The following is a 15955-nucleotide window of genomic DNA, read 5'->3' as shown; positions in this document are numbered from 1 at the left end:
AAACAGGAAGGTAAATTGACTTCTGCCCCGTATGCTCTTGTTGTAAAGAGATGAGATTTCTCAAGCAAGCACATGCCAGCCAATTTCCTGTTGTACTATTCACTGTATATGGCAGCAAAACAAGGGGAGAAATGTACACACATTCTGAATTATTTTGCATGGTCTCATTTTGAGATGGTCTCATTCTAACTTGTCTAAGAATCTTGACTTTTCTTTTTTACATTTGAAACATCAAATAAAAATTGGAACATGAAAAAAAGACAAATTATGCACCATTCTAAGCAGCATGATGAAACTCTACATACCCATGACATGAATCAGCCCTAGTCTGGAATATCCAAATTGTATATGCTACCCTCCCGCTGATGACTTAGTGGCTGGGGAACTGCATACCTACTGTTGGGTACCATAGCACTTGTGCATATATAACCCATTCTTCTTCACTGTACCATTGAAGCAAAGGAGTAGCAGTGCTGGCAATGTATACTGTTCCATTTTATTAGTTATTCTGTACATTTTCTTCACTGTGCCTAATTTTAAATTAAACTTTATCATGTCTACATGTATATGGGGAGGAGGAAACATGGTGAATGTAGAGTTCAGTACACACAGAGTTTAGCATGTACTGGCAGGGAGGGATGTCTTACAATGTATCTCCCACAGGGGAAACTGGGAGAAAATTAGGGAGAGGGTAACACTGTTCAACAAGAAATATAATCATCACCTTACTTATGTAACTGTAACCCCTTGCTCATCATCCTTACAATGAAAAAGAATGTATCTCCCACAGATAAGGAGGAGCAAATCAAAGGGAAAAATATTACCTAATCATCTGCACAAACCATGTGACACACACCATATGCACTCACCAAGGCACTGTCAGATCATTTGCAGTGTAGTAATGATGGGGCTTTTTTTCCTTCGTTGGTGATGATTAAATCTGCCTTACTGTTGTTTTCATTCCATGTATTTTATTTTTAAGGCAGTAACAACCAGAATTTCCATTTCAGCTAACTAAAATGCATATTATAACCATCATGAGATTACTTTGTTCAATACTTCTTACATAAGGCTCTATTCACAAACTCCAGGAACAATAAATCTTTTGTCAGACTGACCAGATAGATTACCCCATGACCTGTTTATCTCTTTGATGTTGGTTATCTAGCTCTTTGGGCAAATAAAAGTGTTGATTTAGAATAAAAGTTCAAGAAGCTTTACCAGCCAAATGCCATACTAGATTTGTGGCTCAAGTAGTAGAGCCATGAACAAGTGAGTTGAGCCTGAGCAAGAGAGTGAGAGCACTCAGGCCCTGACTTCAGCCCCAATAATGGGGGGAAATAAAACAAAACAAAACAAAAACCATAAGCATACTGGGCACTGGTGGCTCACATCTATAATCCTAGCTATTCAGGAGGCTGTGATCTGAAGATTGCAGTTCAGATCCAGCCCAGGCAGAAAGATCCCCTTACCCTCATTACTCCAATTAACCACTCATTGGCCAGAATTGGAGCTATGGCTCAAAGTGGTAGAGTGCAAGCCTTAAGCAAAAGAGCTGGGGGACAATGCCCAGGCCCTGAGCTGAAGCCCTAAGACTCACAAAAGAGAAAAGTAAGCAATAGGCAGTGGAAATGTCCACATAAGGGAAACCTCAAAAGAGGAAGTCACACAAGCACTATTTCAGGTGTCCAGAAAAATGGTAACAAAGGGTGAACAAATACATCAGTGATACTCACGAGACACTATTTTGAAAATAGTATATATAACTAGTAGGAAGGGGGACAGGAGGGGAAAAATGGAAGAAAAGGAGGGAAGGGGTAACACTTTCATAAAGAACTGCACTAATTACCTGACTTATATAACTGCAATCCCTCTGTACAACCTCCCTTTAAAATAACATTTTTTAAAAGTCAGGGGAAAAAGAAAGAGTAATGAGAGACCATGAGACAGGGATTAACAGAGGGATACAACATGGGTGGCCCAGAGAGATCCTAACAGCTGTTTGAAGAGGAGTGTAAAAAATGATTCTGCATAGTCAGGGATGAAGCATAGTAGTCTGGCGCTTGCATACAATGTGGAAGACCATAGGTTCAATGATCAGAACTGCATAGGAGAATTTTAACAGGAGAAGGAGGAGGGAAAGTAGAAGGAAGAGGAGGAGGGAGAGGAGGAGGAAGAGGAAGACTGAAAAGGGAATGAGGAAGAGAAGGAGGAGGAGATAGAAGTGAGGAAAGAATGACTTGGTAGTATCCAGTCTAGGTCAAGGGAAGGTAGTGGTGATATTTATAGGAGGTCAGGAGAGAAAGTGGTCTGCATGAGAAAAGAACTTCCATGTTCAGTGCAAAGGACTTTATGCATTCTTTTCTTCTATTTGGCTTTCCATTAGCTAAAGTAAAAGCACTGACAACATTGCTCTTCAATGACACATAGGACAATGAAGATCCTTTGCTGTGGACAGTGAAAACTAAAAGCTTAATTCTTAGGAAAATCACAATTCCTCCAGAGAACTGAATGATATCACATATTTCATGAAAAGTCCCCCCGAGGTTGGCTCGAACAGGTATTAAATACACATCAAGATTCTCTACCAGGGGACTCCTACACAGAAAGAAGATGCTATGGAAGACAGAACTTAGAGTAGGTACTTTTAATCTATGTTCCCCATTCTGATGACCCAGTATACACTTCCTCATTCTCCATCACCCCTCCCCCACAAAAAAAGTACAAGACCAATAACCTGTAGCGCACAGAATAATACATAAATAAATAAATGATAACAAATAAAAAACTTTGAGGTTATTGTGTTCAATCGATCCTTGTTACAGTCATAGAAGTGGTAGAAGACTCACATGGGGAGAACACATAGGAGTCAGTGGCAACTCTAGGGCTGCACTGGTGTCCCCTAAAGCTTCTTCCAGGACCTGGGAGCATCTCAAGACTCATGCTTTCTTTCATATTCCAGAGCAAGGCACCTTGTGTGATACACACACAAGCCAGGAACCTTGCCTGTTAATTGCTGTGCTGATGAGGGGGAGAGGCCTGACAGAAGGAGTGCATTCTCACAGCATAGCTAATCAGATTCCCAGCTCCAGCTGTGAGCCATTTGTGTGGAACTTGATGAACCTACTTGAAGAACTCTTCTCTCTTACCACAAGAAACACCATACCTTGGTAAGAATGCTTCTTCTTCCCATGAGGGATTCTGTGAATGCACAGAATATATCCATCCTTTGTCTCCACGAAATGCTCTTCAACAGAGTATCCCCAGTAACTTATCATTTGCATCTGGGAAGAGAAAGGACTTCCATTAGAACCTGGCTACCAGACAAAAATAAACACTTCTTTCCTCTCTAAATGTGCGAACTAACACTGCCCTGGTTTTCAAGGTTCTATCCTAAGAAATAAGCCAGAAAACAAATCAATTCATTTTCAATATAGACTAAAAATAATTACATTATAATGGCCAGGTGCACTTAGAGAAAAGTATACACATAAACATACACACACACACACACACACACACACACACACACACACACACACACAAACACTTAACCTTAAGATCCCAACACCAGATTATTAATATTTCCAAGTCTCTAAGCTGATTCTGAGGTTGAGTTGCTACATCTTCTGGCTTAGAGTCATTGTCTGATGTAATAATCTATTTTTCAGAAATTTGAGACCTAAACATATTTTCAAAATTTTATTATTTACTTAAGATCAATGATTTTGAAATGTTTTAATTAATTAAAAGTGTATTTGCTTATTTAGTTTAACTTATTTTAGATGCATTCATTATGTGATTAAATGTGCTTTCTAGATATTCTTTTTTGTTTCTACTGTAAAGATGATGTATAAAGGAGTTATATAAATCAGGTAATGAGTACATTTCTTTTTGAACAGTGCCGCCTTTTCCCTCATTTTCTTCATTTTCCCTCACAATCCATCTCTCCCATAGTTGTGTAGTTGTTTTCCAACATAGTGTCTAATGAGTATCATTGCTGCATTTGTTCACTCTTTCTCCCACTATCTCTGTGCTACCCCTTGCACTCCCCTAAACAGATAAACTTATATTCAGAAGTTACAGAAATAAAAAACGATGACAAGAAAAAATATCAAAAAAAATCTTGTTTCCATTTCTTGGAGTTAATTTCAACAAATCATGTATATGCTCATACGCACATAGATATTGACTCTTTTGATCCTTTCTGAAGAATATCTTCTTTTGTTCTCAATGTGTGAATTTTTAGAGTCATGTTTAATTTTTCATGTTCAAGTGTAATTTTTTGTCTTTTACCCTCCATTGTGTTTAACTGTAGATTTATATGCATATTCCAATTATTACAATGAGGGAATCCATACAGCCTATGTTTGTTTGGGTCTGGCTTACTTTGTCTAATGTAATCCTTTTCCAAGCCTTTCCATTTTCTTACAAATGATGAAATATCACTCTTCTGATGGAAGCATAGAATTTCATTGTGTGTGTATACACACCACATTTTCTAGCTCCACTCTTCCACTGAGGGGCATCTGAGCTGATCACAAACTTTGGCAAAGTAGCAGGGTATAAAAAGACAACAAAAATGGTAGCTTTTCTCTGCACCAACAATGAGAAGATTGAGACTGAAATCAGGAAAGAAACTCCATTTGTAACAACCCCAAAAAGTAAAATAAAATACCTAGGAACTAACCAAGATGTGAAGGACCTCTATTATGAAAACTTAAAAACTCTAAAAAAGACCTTAAAGTAGGCTAAGGACAGGGGAAAGCCTCCTGTGTTTCCTGAACTGGAAGGATTAACATTGTGAAAATTGCAACAATGACCAAAGCTATCTACAAATTCAATGCAATACCCATCAAAATCCCACAAGCATTCTTCAATGATATAAAGAAAGCAATCCAAAAATTCACGTGAAATAAAGAATTCCACACATGGCAAAAACAAGTCCTCTAAAATTGGAGAAATACCAGTACCACACATTAGACTCTATTATGAAGCCATACTAATAAAAAATACCTTGGTACTGGCACAAGAATAGGTCCAAGGACCAACGAAATAGAAGAAATATACTCGCACACCTACTGCCACTCAATATTTGATAAGGGAACCAAAAATACAGAATGGAAGAAAGACAGCCTCTACAACAAATGGTGGTAGCAGAATTATCTAGACATTCTTAATCATGACCTTTCTTCAGTGTATTTTAAAATCAATGCTTAGTAATAATGCCCTGAAAGAGTTGTGACACACTTTCTTATTGTTCTTTAAACAAATTCTGTGAGACTCAAAAGCTAAACTGATTTTTAAAAAATCTATCTTAAGAAGTGCAGTTTTTCAACAATCACATGATCTTCATTCCTTACACATGACATAGTCCAGAATCTAAGATTCAGATAAAGTGAAAAATATAATGAGCTATAAAGAGATCCCAGTTGTAGTTGCATACACCTTTATAACTATAATTAAGGAAAAACATTTGTCATTCCTGCATTTTAAAAGCACACCACTTGGAAAAACTTACCACATTCATGTTTGCTTCAGGATTCACAGATGACACCTTCCCTCTGCTTCCCTGGGAGTGCAGGATCCCAAAGACCAAACAGACCAAGAGCTCCAAGAAGTATATTTTCATCTAAAGAAAGGAATCGATTACTACTTTCCCTGAATTTCACTAGAGCTTACTGATCTCACAAAAAGTTTAGGGAAAGCAGAATTCTATGAAGGAAAGAAATGAAGTAGATGACTCCAAGCATATTACAAGTGGGAAAAAAAAAAGAGGCAATAGTTTTTTAAAGAAGAAATCCCCAATGTGATATTGGGAGCCTAACACACCTACTTAGTAACACCACAAATTTAAGGGGCTCCTAGAGAAAAAACAAAGGGCAGGACTTACACTTGGATAAGGTGAGAGAAAGAAAGAGGCAAAAAAAATGCCAGAGCTGGTTATTTCCAACCTCTGCCCTTGCATGTGGAACTTAAATCTTTTTTGTGATTTTTCAGATACTATGAACCCTTACCTCCAAGTAGCTACTCACTTAAGTTCTTGTCCTAAATTGGATGTCAATATTTAAGTTTGTCATGTGAGTGGGAAAAAACGTGAAAGAAAAGATCTTGCAAGAGAAAAACGGAGAAAGAATTCAATCACTCTCATTCTAGAAGGCTTCAGTCACCAGCTGAGGACATCCTAGTTTCTGACAGCTTTTTCTCACTATCACAGTGTAGCAAAGACCTGGTGGACACTGAGGATGAAGTGATATGACACTCCTGGTAATGCTTAGGGGAAAATGCTTGGTTCCCTACATGTAAAACAATCAATATAATCACTTAAAAATGTTTGTGTATTGGCCTATACAAAGATTTACATAGAAATGTTTATAGTAGCTTTGTATATAATACACAAAACACTGGGAAAATACCAGTGTTCTAAATGTGTAAATAGATAAACAATTTATGGATAAATAAATTCAACAATAGAAAGGAAAGCATAAACATGGACAGCTTGCACAATAACTGCTATATTAAAGAAGTAAGATGGGGGAGGGGAAGGAGAGAGAAAGCCAGATACACAGAGACATAAAATAATCAATATAAGGGGCTGGGAAGTTGGCTCAGTGGTAGAGCGCTTGCCTTGCATGCTTGAGGCTCTGGGTTCGATTCCTCAGCACCGCATAAGCAAAAAGAAAAAAGCCGGAAGTGGCGCTGTGGCTCAAGTGGTAGAGTGCTAGCCTTGAGCTGAAGAGCTGAGGGACAGCGCCCAGGCCCAGAGTTCAGGGCCCAGGCCCAGAGTTCAGGGCCCACGACCGGACCCAAAAAAAAAAAAAAAAGATAATCAATATAGTTTGATCTCATTCATATCAAACTTTGGAAAACATAAGCTAATCTATGTTGACAGAACATAGATTATTGCCAGGGAAAGCAGGGGTAGGATGAAAGGCTTACCAAGGGCCATGAATCAGAAATACTTTGGAGGGATGATATATAATAATATACAGTTGTACACAAAAACCATAGAATCAACAAAACAAAGAGTTGGTTCTTCAAAAAAATTAACGAAATTGACATACCCTTAGCAAATCTTATCAGAAAAACTAGAGAATACACCCAAATAAACAAACTCAAAGATAAGAATGGAAACATCACCACAAAGACAACCAATATTCAGAACATTATAAGGGAATACTTCTCAAACATTTATGCTAATAAAGTTTAAGAATCTGGAAGAAATAGACAAATTTCCAGCAAATATCGACATGCCCAAACTAAACCAAGATGATCTCAACCAACTAAACAGACCCATATCAAGCATCAAAATAAAAACAGCAATAAGAAACCTACCACCCAAGAAAAGCCCAGGACTGGATGGATTTACACCAGAATTATACAAGACCTTCAAAGCAGACCTCACACCAATACTCTTCCAACTCTTCAATGGAATTGAAAGCGAAAGTTCACTACCAAACTCGTTTTATGAAGCCATCATAATTCTCATCTCAAAACCAGGCAGGGACTCATTAAAGAAAGAGAACTGTAGACCCATTCCTTTGACCAACATCAATGCAAAACTTCTCAACAAAATTTTGGCTAATCGACTTCAACAACTCATCAAAAAAGCATACACCACAATCAAACAGGATTTATTCAGGGATGTATAGCTGGTTCAATATACGCAAATCAATTAAGATAATTCATCACATCAACAAGAGCAAGGATTGAACCACATGATGATCTCAATAAATGCAGAAAAATCATTTGACAAGATCCAACACCCCTTTATCATCAAAGCTCTGGAAAAACTAGGAATCCCTGGGACATTCCCCAATATAATAAAGGCTGTACCTGACAAATCTACAGGAAGCATTATACTTAATGGTGAAAATCGAAAGCCATTTCCTCTAAACTCAGGAACCAGAAAAGGATGTCCACTCTTTCCACTTCTCTTCAATTTAGTATTAGAATGCCTGCCTACAATAAGACAAGATGCAAACATAAAAGGGATCCAAATAGGGAAAGATGAAGTAAAACTCTCCCTCTTTGCAGATGACATGATCTTGTATTTAAAGAACCCCCATGGACTCCACACCCAAATTACTCAAGCTGATTTGAAACTTTGGCAAAGTAGCAGGGTATAAAATTAACTCTCAAAATCAGTGGCTCTTCTGTATGCCAATAATAAGAGCACGGCTGAAATCAGAAAAACAACTCCTTCTGTAATAGCCTGACAAAAAATAAAATACCTAGTAGTTAACTTAACTAAAAAGTGAAATGCCTCTATGATGAAAACTTTAAAAACCTGAAAAAGGAAATTAAAGCAGAACTAAGGAGGTGGAAAAAACTCCTATGCTCTTGGATTGGGAGGATTAACATTGTGAAAATGGCAATACTGCCAAAGGCTATCTACAAATTCAATGCAATACCCATCAATATCCTAACCTCAATCTTCAATGAAATAGAAGAAGCAACGCCAAAACCCATATGGAACAATAAAAGATCCCAAACAGCAAAAATAACCCTTAGCAGAAAGAACAGTACTGGAGGAATATCATAGCAAATTCCAAACTCTTCTACAAAGCCATAGCAATCAAAAGAGCTTGGTACTGGCACAAGAACAGACCTCAGGAACAATGGAATAGAACTGAAGACCCAGAAATGAACCCACAGAGCTACAGCAACCTAACCTTTGATCAAAGGGAGCTAAAAAAAATAGAATGGAAGAAATACAGCATCTTCAGTAAATGGTGCTGGCAAAATGGGTTAAACACCTGTAGAAAAGTAAAGATAGATCCTGATATATCACCCTGTAACAGAATAAACTCCAAATGGATCAAAGACCTCAAAGTCAAAGAAGACAACCTGAAAACATTACAGGAAGGAATAGGAGAAACTTTAGGGCTCCTTGGCACAGGCTGAAATTTTCTTAATAGAGACCCAGAAACACAACAAAATCAAAAACGTTGAGCAAATGGGATTGCAAGAAGCTGTAGAGTTTCTGCATGGCAAAGGATGCAGTTAGCAAGATCAATAGAAAGCCCACAGATTGGGAGAAGATCTTCACTAGCCATACAATGGTCAAGGATCTCATATTTAAAATATACTAACAACTCAAAAAATTATATCCCCCCAACAATAAATCCTCAGAGAAACAACTGCCCGATTAATAAGTGGGCTCAAGACTTAAAGAGAGACTTCTCTGAAGAGGAAATAGGAATGACTAATAGACATACGAAGAAAAGCTCAACTTCTCTAGCCACAAAAGAAATGCAAATCAAAACACCATTGAGATTCCACCTCACTCCAGTTACAATGGCTATAATCAAGAAATCTATGTACACATACATTAAAACTTCCAAAATTCTATATTATGCCTCTACAGTATCTTCTTTTAAAACACTACTGTTTTAAAAATAGAAGCTATACTGAAAGTAATCCACATATGATAAGAAAGTGATTCTTGGATTAGAAAATCAAACAACTTCCAATTTCTGATGCAATCCACCCTGGAGTAATTTTTCCAGATAATAGGGAACTTCAAAATTCTAGACAGGAGATCACTTTATCTAGAATCTGTATCGGCCATGCAAGCTCATTGCTTTTAGTTTGGAATATATCTTTTATTTGTTTATGTATTTCTGGTGCAGGCAATCAAATCCAGGGCCTTAAGGGATGTGAAGGGTAAACAAAGGAGGAGGCTGCAATGCTTGATAAGAAATGTACGCATTAACCTGCCCATACAATTGTAACCCCTCTGTACAGTGTGTTCACAAAAAATAAAAAAAAATAATAATAATCCAGGGCCTTGTGGATAGTAGGTAAATGCTCTACCAACTGAGTTACACTTTCTCCCAGGGAAGGACTGTACAGCTCTGGGCTACATATTATCCTAACTTCACCATTCCCAAAGACCTGTACTACTAGAGAAAAACACATTCACTGAAAAGTAAACAACAGGTGGAGGTATTGCCACAGTTCATAATTAGCATCTGTCAGTACCTGCTTTCAACCTAGTGACTGTTTTACTGAACGTGGACCAGCAAACCAGTGGGTAGGCCATCAGAATGACAGGTTATACTACTGAAATGAACATGTCATTGAGTTATTTTTCCTTCATCCACAACAGCACTTCCCTTCTCCAAATACTCCACAAGTCACTCTCCTACAGGAGATTGTGTGAGAAATAAAAATTCTAGAGCAAAGCACTAGTGGTTCACTCCTGTATTTCTATCCACCCAGGAGGCTGACATGGGCAGGTGAGATTTGAAGCCAGTTGATGTAGGAAAGTCCATAGGACACTGATCTCCAATTTACCACCAAAAAGCCAGAAGTAGAGCTGTGGATTGAGCAGGAGAATGCTAGCCTTGAGCAAAGAGGCTAAAGGACAGTACCCAAGCTCAGTACAGACACAAAACCAAACCAAAGGTCTGTAAGTTGAGTGTAGAGTACTCTTCTGGCTGTTAGTACCTTTATCTCGGTTCTTTCAACTTTGTAACAATCTCTTTTGACTCTGAGCCAATCTAATGAAGTACTGCTCCTTTTCCTTCATTTCCGGCCAGGAGAACTGAGGTGCAGACTGTGAACCCAGGTAGAGCCAAGTGCCATGCACGTATTAAAGATTCTAAAAACTGTGATGGAGCCGCCCAACAGACCAATGTGAGAAGACACCCAGCCTGTCTTGTTGCTTTCTAGTGGATAACCACACCGAAACCACGGACCGGACCACAGACAGCGCTGCAGGCAGTAGACCTATTTTCTCCTTTATATCCATGGCAAGAAGTCCCTGTTTCAGCGAAGTGTGGAGTAGAGGAGGCCCAGGCTGGTTAATTACAGGAAGAAGCAGCTGACCCAAGAGCAATGTGCAAAGATTTTAACCAGGACCCACGTCCAAGGTCTGCTCCTGACCAACACCATTCACTAACAGATTAAGGGACAGAGGGAAACGCTAGGAAAGAGGGCGGAGAAGTCGACCTCCTGGCCATCTCAGCTGTGCAGGACTCTGGACAGCCGCTCTGGACTAGAAATCCCAGGGCCCAGGGGGCTCCTGAGCAGTGCACAGGGCCCCAACCGCTCAGTGCGAGGCGACACCAGGGACCACTTCCCGCCGGCCCCAGGTACCCACAGGAGCCCCGCAGTGCCAGGCACCCTGGCCCAGCCTGGAGGCAGGGAAACCCGGGACGCGGGGGGTCGCAGCCAGCCCAGCCCGCGGAGACAAGCAGGTACCATCGCCCCGCCTCCGCCTCCTCCTCTCACCCAGAGCATGGCGGGCCCAGACTCACCTCCACAGCCGCCCTCCCAGTGCCCTCAGTCGGGGTCGCGCTGCTTGCTCATAGTTGCAGGGTGCAGCCCACAGGTTTGCAGTACAGGTGTGGCGCAGAGGGGCGGACACAGGCCGGCTCACCCAATCAGCGGGTTCGTGCGGCCAATCAGAGCAGCCCGCCACTGGGACGTGTCCCAGAGACTTCTCCCCTGCCTGGCTTCAGAGCTTCCCATGAACCCAGCCCTGAGTACTGCCTAGAACTATAGGAGCTTTCACCCTGGGCCGCCAGGGTCCAGGCAGGGCCAGCACCACTTCACTGCCAGCAGCATCCCCAGCTCTTCAAAAAGATAAGAAGCTACAAAAGTCAAAAAGATAAGAAGCTACAAAAAGATGACAGTTGTGGCTACATGCAGTTATTTAACTGTAATTAAGGGAACAACATTTGCCATTCTTGCATTTTAAAAGCACATGACAGAAAAACTTACCACAGTCATGTTTGTTTCAGGATTCACAGCTGACACCCTCTCTCTGCTCCCCTGGGAGTACAGAATCCCAAGGACCAAACAGACCATGAATTCTAAACAGTACATTCTCATCCCAAAAAGTAAATAATTTTTACAGTTCTAGAATTTCACTACTGCTTACTGTATGCGCATAAACTTTAAGGAAAGCAGAACTCTATGAAAAAAATAAAGGCAATTTACTTTCCTAAGAAAACTCCTGTCCAGCTAACATGGGAGCTTTGGAGCCTAGTAAACCCACTTATAACTCACCACACATTTAAAGGGTGCCTAGAGAAATAACAGAGTGCAGGATTTATACTTGGACAGGGTGAGCAAAAGGAAGAGGCAAAAAATTCCAGAGCTAGTTAATCTCCTATGTTCCCCCTTTCATGTGGAATTTAAAATTTTCATATTCTTTCAAGCACTATGAGCCCTTCCCTCCTACTACCTACTCTTATTAACCTAAATTCTATATCAAGATTCAAGTTTGTTACTTGAGTTGGAAAAATAAGTGAAAGAAAAGAGCTTACAAGAGAAACAGGGAGAAAGGATTCAATTACTCTCTCTCCTTCTAGAAAGCTCCAACCAACAGCTGAGGACATTCTAGTTTCTGACAGGTTTGGCTCAAAATCACAGTAAAGCAAAGACCCCAGGACACTGAGGATGACATTCTTTAGGACATGCAAATGCTGGGGGGAAAAATTCTGCACCCCTAGCCCAGGCCCTGTACAAACAAAATAATAAATATACTCACTTAAAAAGATGTGTGTGCACAGGCCAGTATAAAGATTTATTTAGAAGTACTACAAACATAGCATTTTGGACAAAACTTGGGAAAATTCAAGTGTTCTAAATGTGTAAACAGATAAACAATTTACAGATAAATTCTTCAGTAAAAAGGAAATAATTCACATGGACAGATCATGAAGTTACTACATTAAAGAAGTCAAATGAGAGACAGACAGAGAGATAGACACACACATGCACACACACACACACACAGAGACCACACACACAAGACAATCAATATGGTTTGATCTCATTCATAGGAAAATTTGGGAAATAATCTACATTGAGAAAAAATGGATTATTGCCATGGAAACAAGGGGCAGGAGGAAAGGCTTACCAAGGGGCACACACCAGAAATATTTCTGGAAGAGTATTATAAAGGTGTGCAATAATGTACAGTTGCACACATACAGCAAAACTCCAAAAGATCTATACTGTGACTGCTACAGGATCCTAATAGTATTTCAACACTGCTGTTGTAAAAATAAAACTATACTTAAACTATTATACATGTGATAAGAAAGTGGTTCTTGGATTAGAAAAGTCATCCAACTTCCATCTTCTGATGCAAGCCACCTTGGAGTTATTATTCCAAGCGATAATGAACTGCAAACCTCTAACAAGGAGGTCACATTATCTCAACTCTGGTATGGCCACGCAAGTTCATTGCTTTTAATTCTGAGTATACCTTTTACTTATTATTTTGGTGCAGGCATCAAACCTAGGGCCTTGTGGATATTAGGTAAAAGCTCTAACACTGAGCTACATATTTACCCAGGGAAGGTCTTCACAGTACTGGCCTATCCTTTATTTTAACTTCAACTTACTCAAAGTCCTTTAAGACTACAGAAAAACATGTTCATTGAAAAGGAAAAAAGTAGGGTTATCGCTACAGTTCAAAATTAGCATCTCTCTGGGGCTGGGAAGTGGCACAGTGGCAGAGTGCTTGTCTTGCAAGCATGAGGCCATGGGTTTGATTCCTCAGCAACACATAAGCAGAAAAAGCTGGAAGTGGTACTGTGGCTCAAGTGGTAGAGTGCTAGCCTTGAGCTGAAGAGTTGAGGGACAGTGCCCACGCTGAGTTCAGGCCCCACGACCAAACCAAAAAACAAAACAAAACAAAACAAAAAAGAGCAAGGAGAGGCAGTAAGAGCTTCCATCAGACTCTCCTTAAGCCCCTCATTCTTTTCTTCCTGGAACTGACCTTGCATACAAAACTGATGCTCAGATAGACAGCAGGATTATTTGGGCCTTGACTTTCCCTTTGCTTCCTCCTTGTCATCACCCTACACCTCCCCAGTGTTCTCCATGAACTCTTCTAAGTGAAAATCAGAAACATTTACTCCAGTTGTAATCCACAAGTATTGGATGGTGTAGCCAAATCCCCAGCACTCAACACTGTTGAAGAATGGTGACCATCAATGTTCTCAGTGATTTCTTTTTGCTTTTGTGTTTTCGCCCCTATGGTTTATACCTTGTCATTGTGTTCAATTTTGGTACCCTGGGTATTGTATATGCGTTTATATGAACTAGGGAAGGGAAGGGGAACAACAAAACAGTGCGACATTGAACAAAGGGGAAACCCAGGCAACAGTGATTCTCACAAGACAACAGGGAGGAAAGGATCTGTACAACTTGGGGGTGGATTGGGGGAAAGAGAAAGAGAGAGAATAATAAGGGTAGTGCTAGCAAGTTGTTATTCTCCCACTATCCCTTCCCTTCCTCACCCCACCACTCAGAAAAAAGAATGGTGACTCTATTGCAACTTTTGCAAGACCACAAAAACCAATACAAAGCCATGTGAATTGTATTGAACTTTATCCTCTATGTGTTTCAGTGTTTGGTGGGAACCATATGAACCATCTTGTTAGCCCAAATTACTACCAAATTGTTAAAAAAAAATTTATGTTAACATGCTTGATACATTTGTTAATACTATGTTCAGAAAAACAACTTGATCTTGGTTCTATATATCCTGGTAGAAACCATGCTTGCCTTCTAATCTGCAAAATATATCATATAAAAGCAATTAATAAACATACTCAGAAAATTATGATTGACTAAAAGTTGGCTGAGAGGCATAGACTTCATTTTAAGAACCAATAACAGAACATAGACTAGCTAATCAAATCTTTTTGTGCAATTTAAACCCACAAAGAGCAGGTAAATCATCTCCTTGTACAAACTAAGAGCTACAAAACAATTCTTTCATTTTAGATGACTTGAACGTAAATCTTTTCTTTTCCAATACAAAGTTTATTCGTGGAATCGCCATCACTTACGCATAGACTCTACGCAAGGGCTGATATTGAATACAGTATGATACTGGAAACACATAGACATTGCTGCTTGTAGATCTCTGTAAATTTGACAAGCTATTGAATATTCCAAAACTTTCCATGTTCACCAGTTCAAAAAGCAATGTACGAGCTATCTGCAGGCCCATTTATGCTGCACTATTTATAATAGCTCAGTTGTGGAACCAGCCTGGGTACGGATGGTTAAAGAAACTGTAAATATACACAAGAGAGTTGTCTTCAGCCATGAGAAGAACAAAATTAAGCCATTTGCAAGGAAATGGATGGAAGTGGAGATCACTAAGTTAAATGAAATTTACCAGCTTCACGTGTTTTCCCTCATACATGAAATCTAGGGGTAAGGAAGGACCTGAAATGGGGGATGATTAGCCATGTGGATGCGGAAAGTGGGAAGTGATATGAGAAAGAGAAAGGAATGAGTATGTTCCAGGTCATTATATATACCTATGACACTGTCAATAAAACCCCTGACTTCGTAAAAAAATAAAAAAAAGCAATGTGTCTCAAATAATTAATATACACGTGTGAAAACAGAATGATAAAGCTTGTTGAGACTGGCTTGGGAAGCAGGGAGTAGACATGAAGAAGAGTGAAGGAGAGGATGATTCTGATCAAGGAATGCACATTATGTATGGATCTGGAAACCACAATGAAAGCTCTTGGGCAAACATTAATACTTTAAAAAAGAAAGAAGATAAAAAGGCTTCCTAGGAAGTTGGCACTTGAGGTGTGTGAGGTCCTCTCCTGGACTAGAGGCTTGTGGAGTTAATTGTGTTCAACAGAGATGTTCACAAAAATAGTTGTAAAGAACGGAGACAGAGGCCAGGTTCTGGGGGTTCATGCCTTCAGCTAGGTACTACGGTGTCTGAAACCTAAAATTGTGGCTCAAAACAACGCCAGGCAAAGAAAGTAGGTAAGACTCTTCTCTCTGATTATGAGCAAAAAGCCAGAAGTGGAAGTGTGGCTCAAGTGGCAGAGCTCTAGCTTCAAGCACAAAAGCTAAGGGACAGTGTCTAAGCACTCAGTTCAAACCCACTACTGGCACACACACACACATTTTTTTTAAAAAGCAAAAAGAACAGAGCTAGAATCCCTGT

At 39.7% G+C, this 15955-nt stretch overlaps 1 protein-coding gene across 1 annotated transcript in view; it reads right to left on the bottom strand.

Annotated features, from left to right (window-relative positions):
- The window catches only part of LOC122115978 (lysosomal acid lipase/cholesteryl ester hydrolase-like), a 34922-nt gene extending 29290 nt beyond the window's left edge, over positions 1-5632 (bottom strand). Inside the window, exons 1-2 of the mRNA XM_042689600.1 lie at positions 5522-5632; positions 3167-3284 (exon numbers count right to left, since the gene is read on the bottom strand). Coding sequence (XP_042545534.1) covers positions 3167-3284; positions 5522-5632 — 229 coding nt within the window. The remainder of the gene's footprint in view (positions 1-3166; positions 3285-5521) is intronic.
- Positions 5633-15955: the final 10323 nt, after the last annotated feature.

This window comes from Dipodomys spectabilis, unplaced genomic scaffold (assembly GCF_019054845.1).
Source record: "Dipodomys spectabilis isolate Male_0828 unplaced genomic scaffold, ASM1905484v1 ptg000125l, whole genome shotgun sequence".
NCBI classification, from domain to species: Eukaryota; Metazoa; Chordata; class Mammalia; order Rodentia; family Heteromyidae; genus Dipodomys; species Dipodomys spectabilis.
The sequence above is the reverse complement of the archived record's forward strand: the minus strand, read 5'-3'. Positions and strand labels throughout refer to the sequence as shown.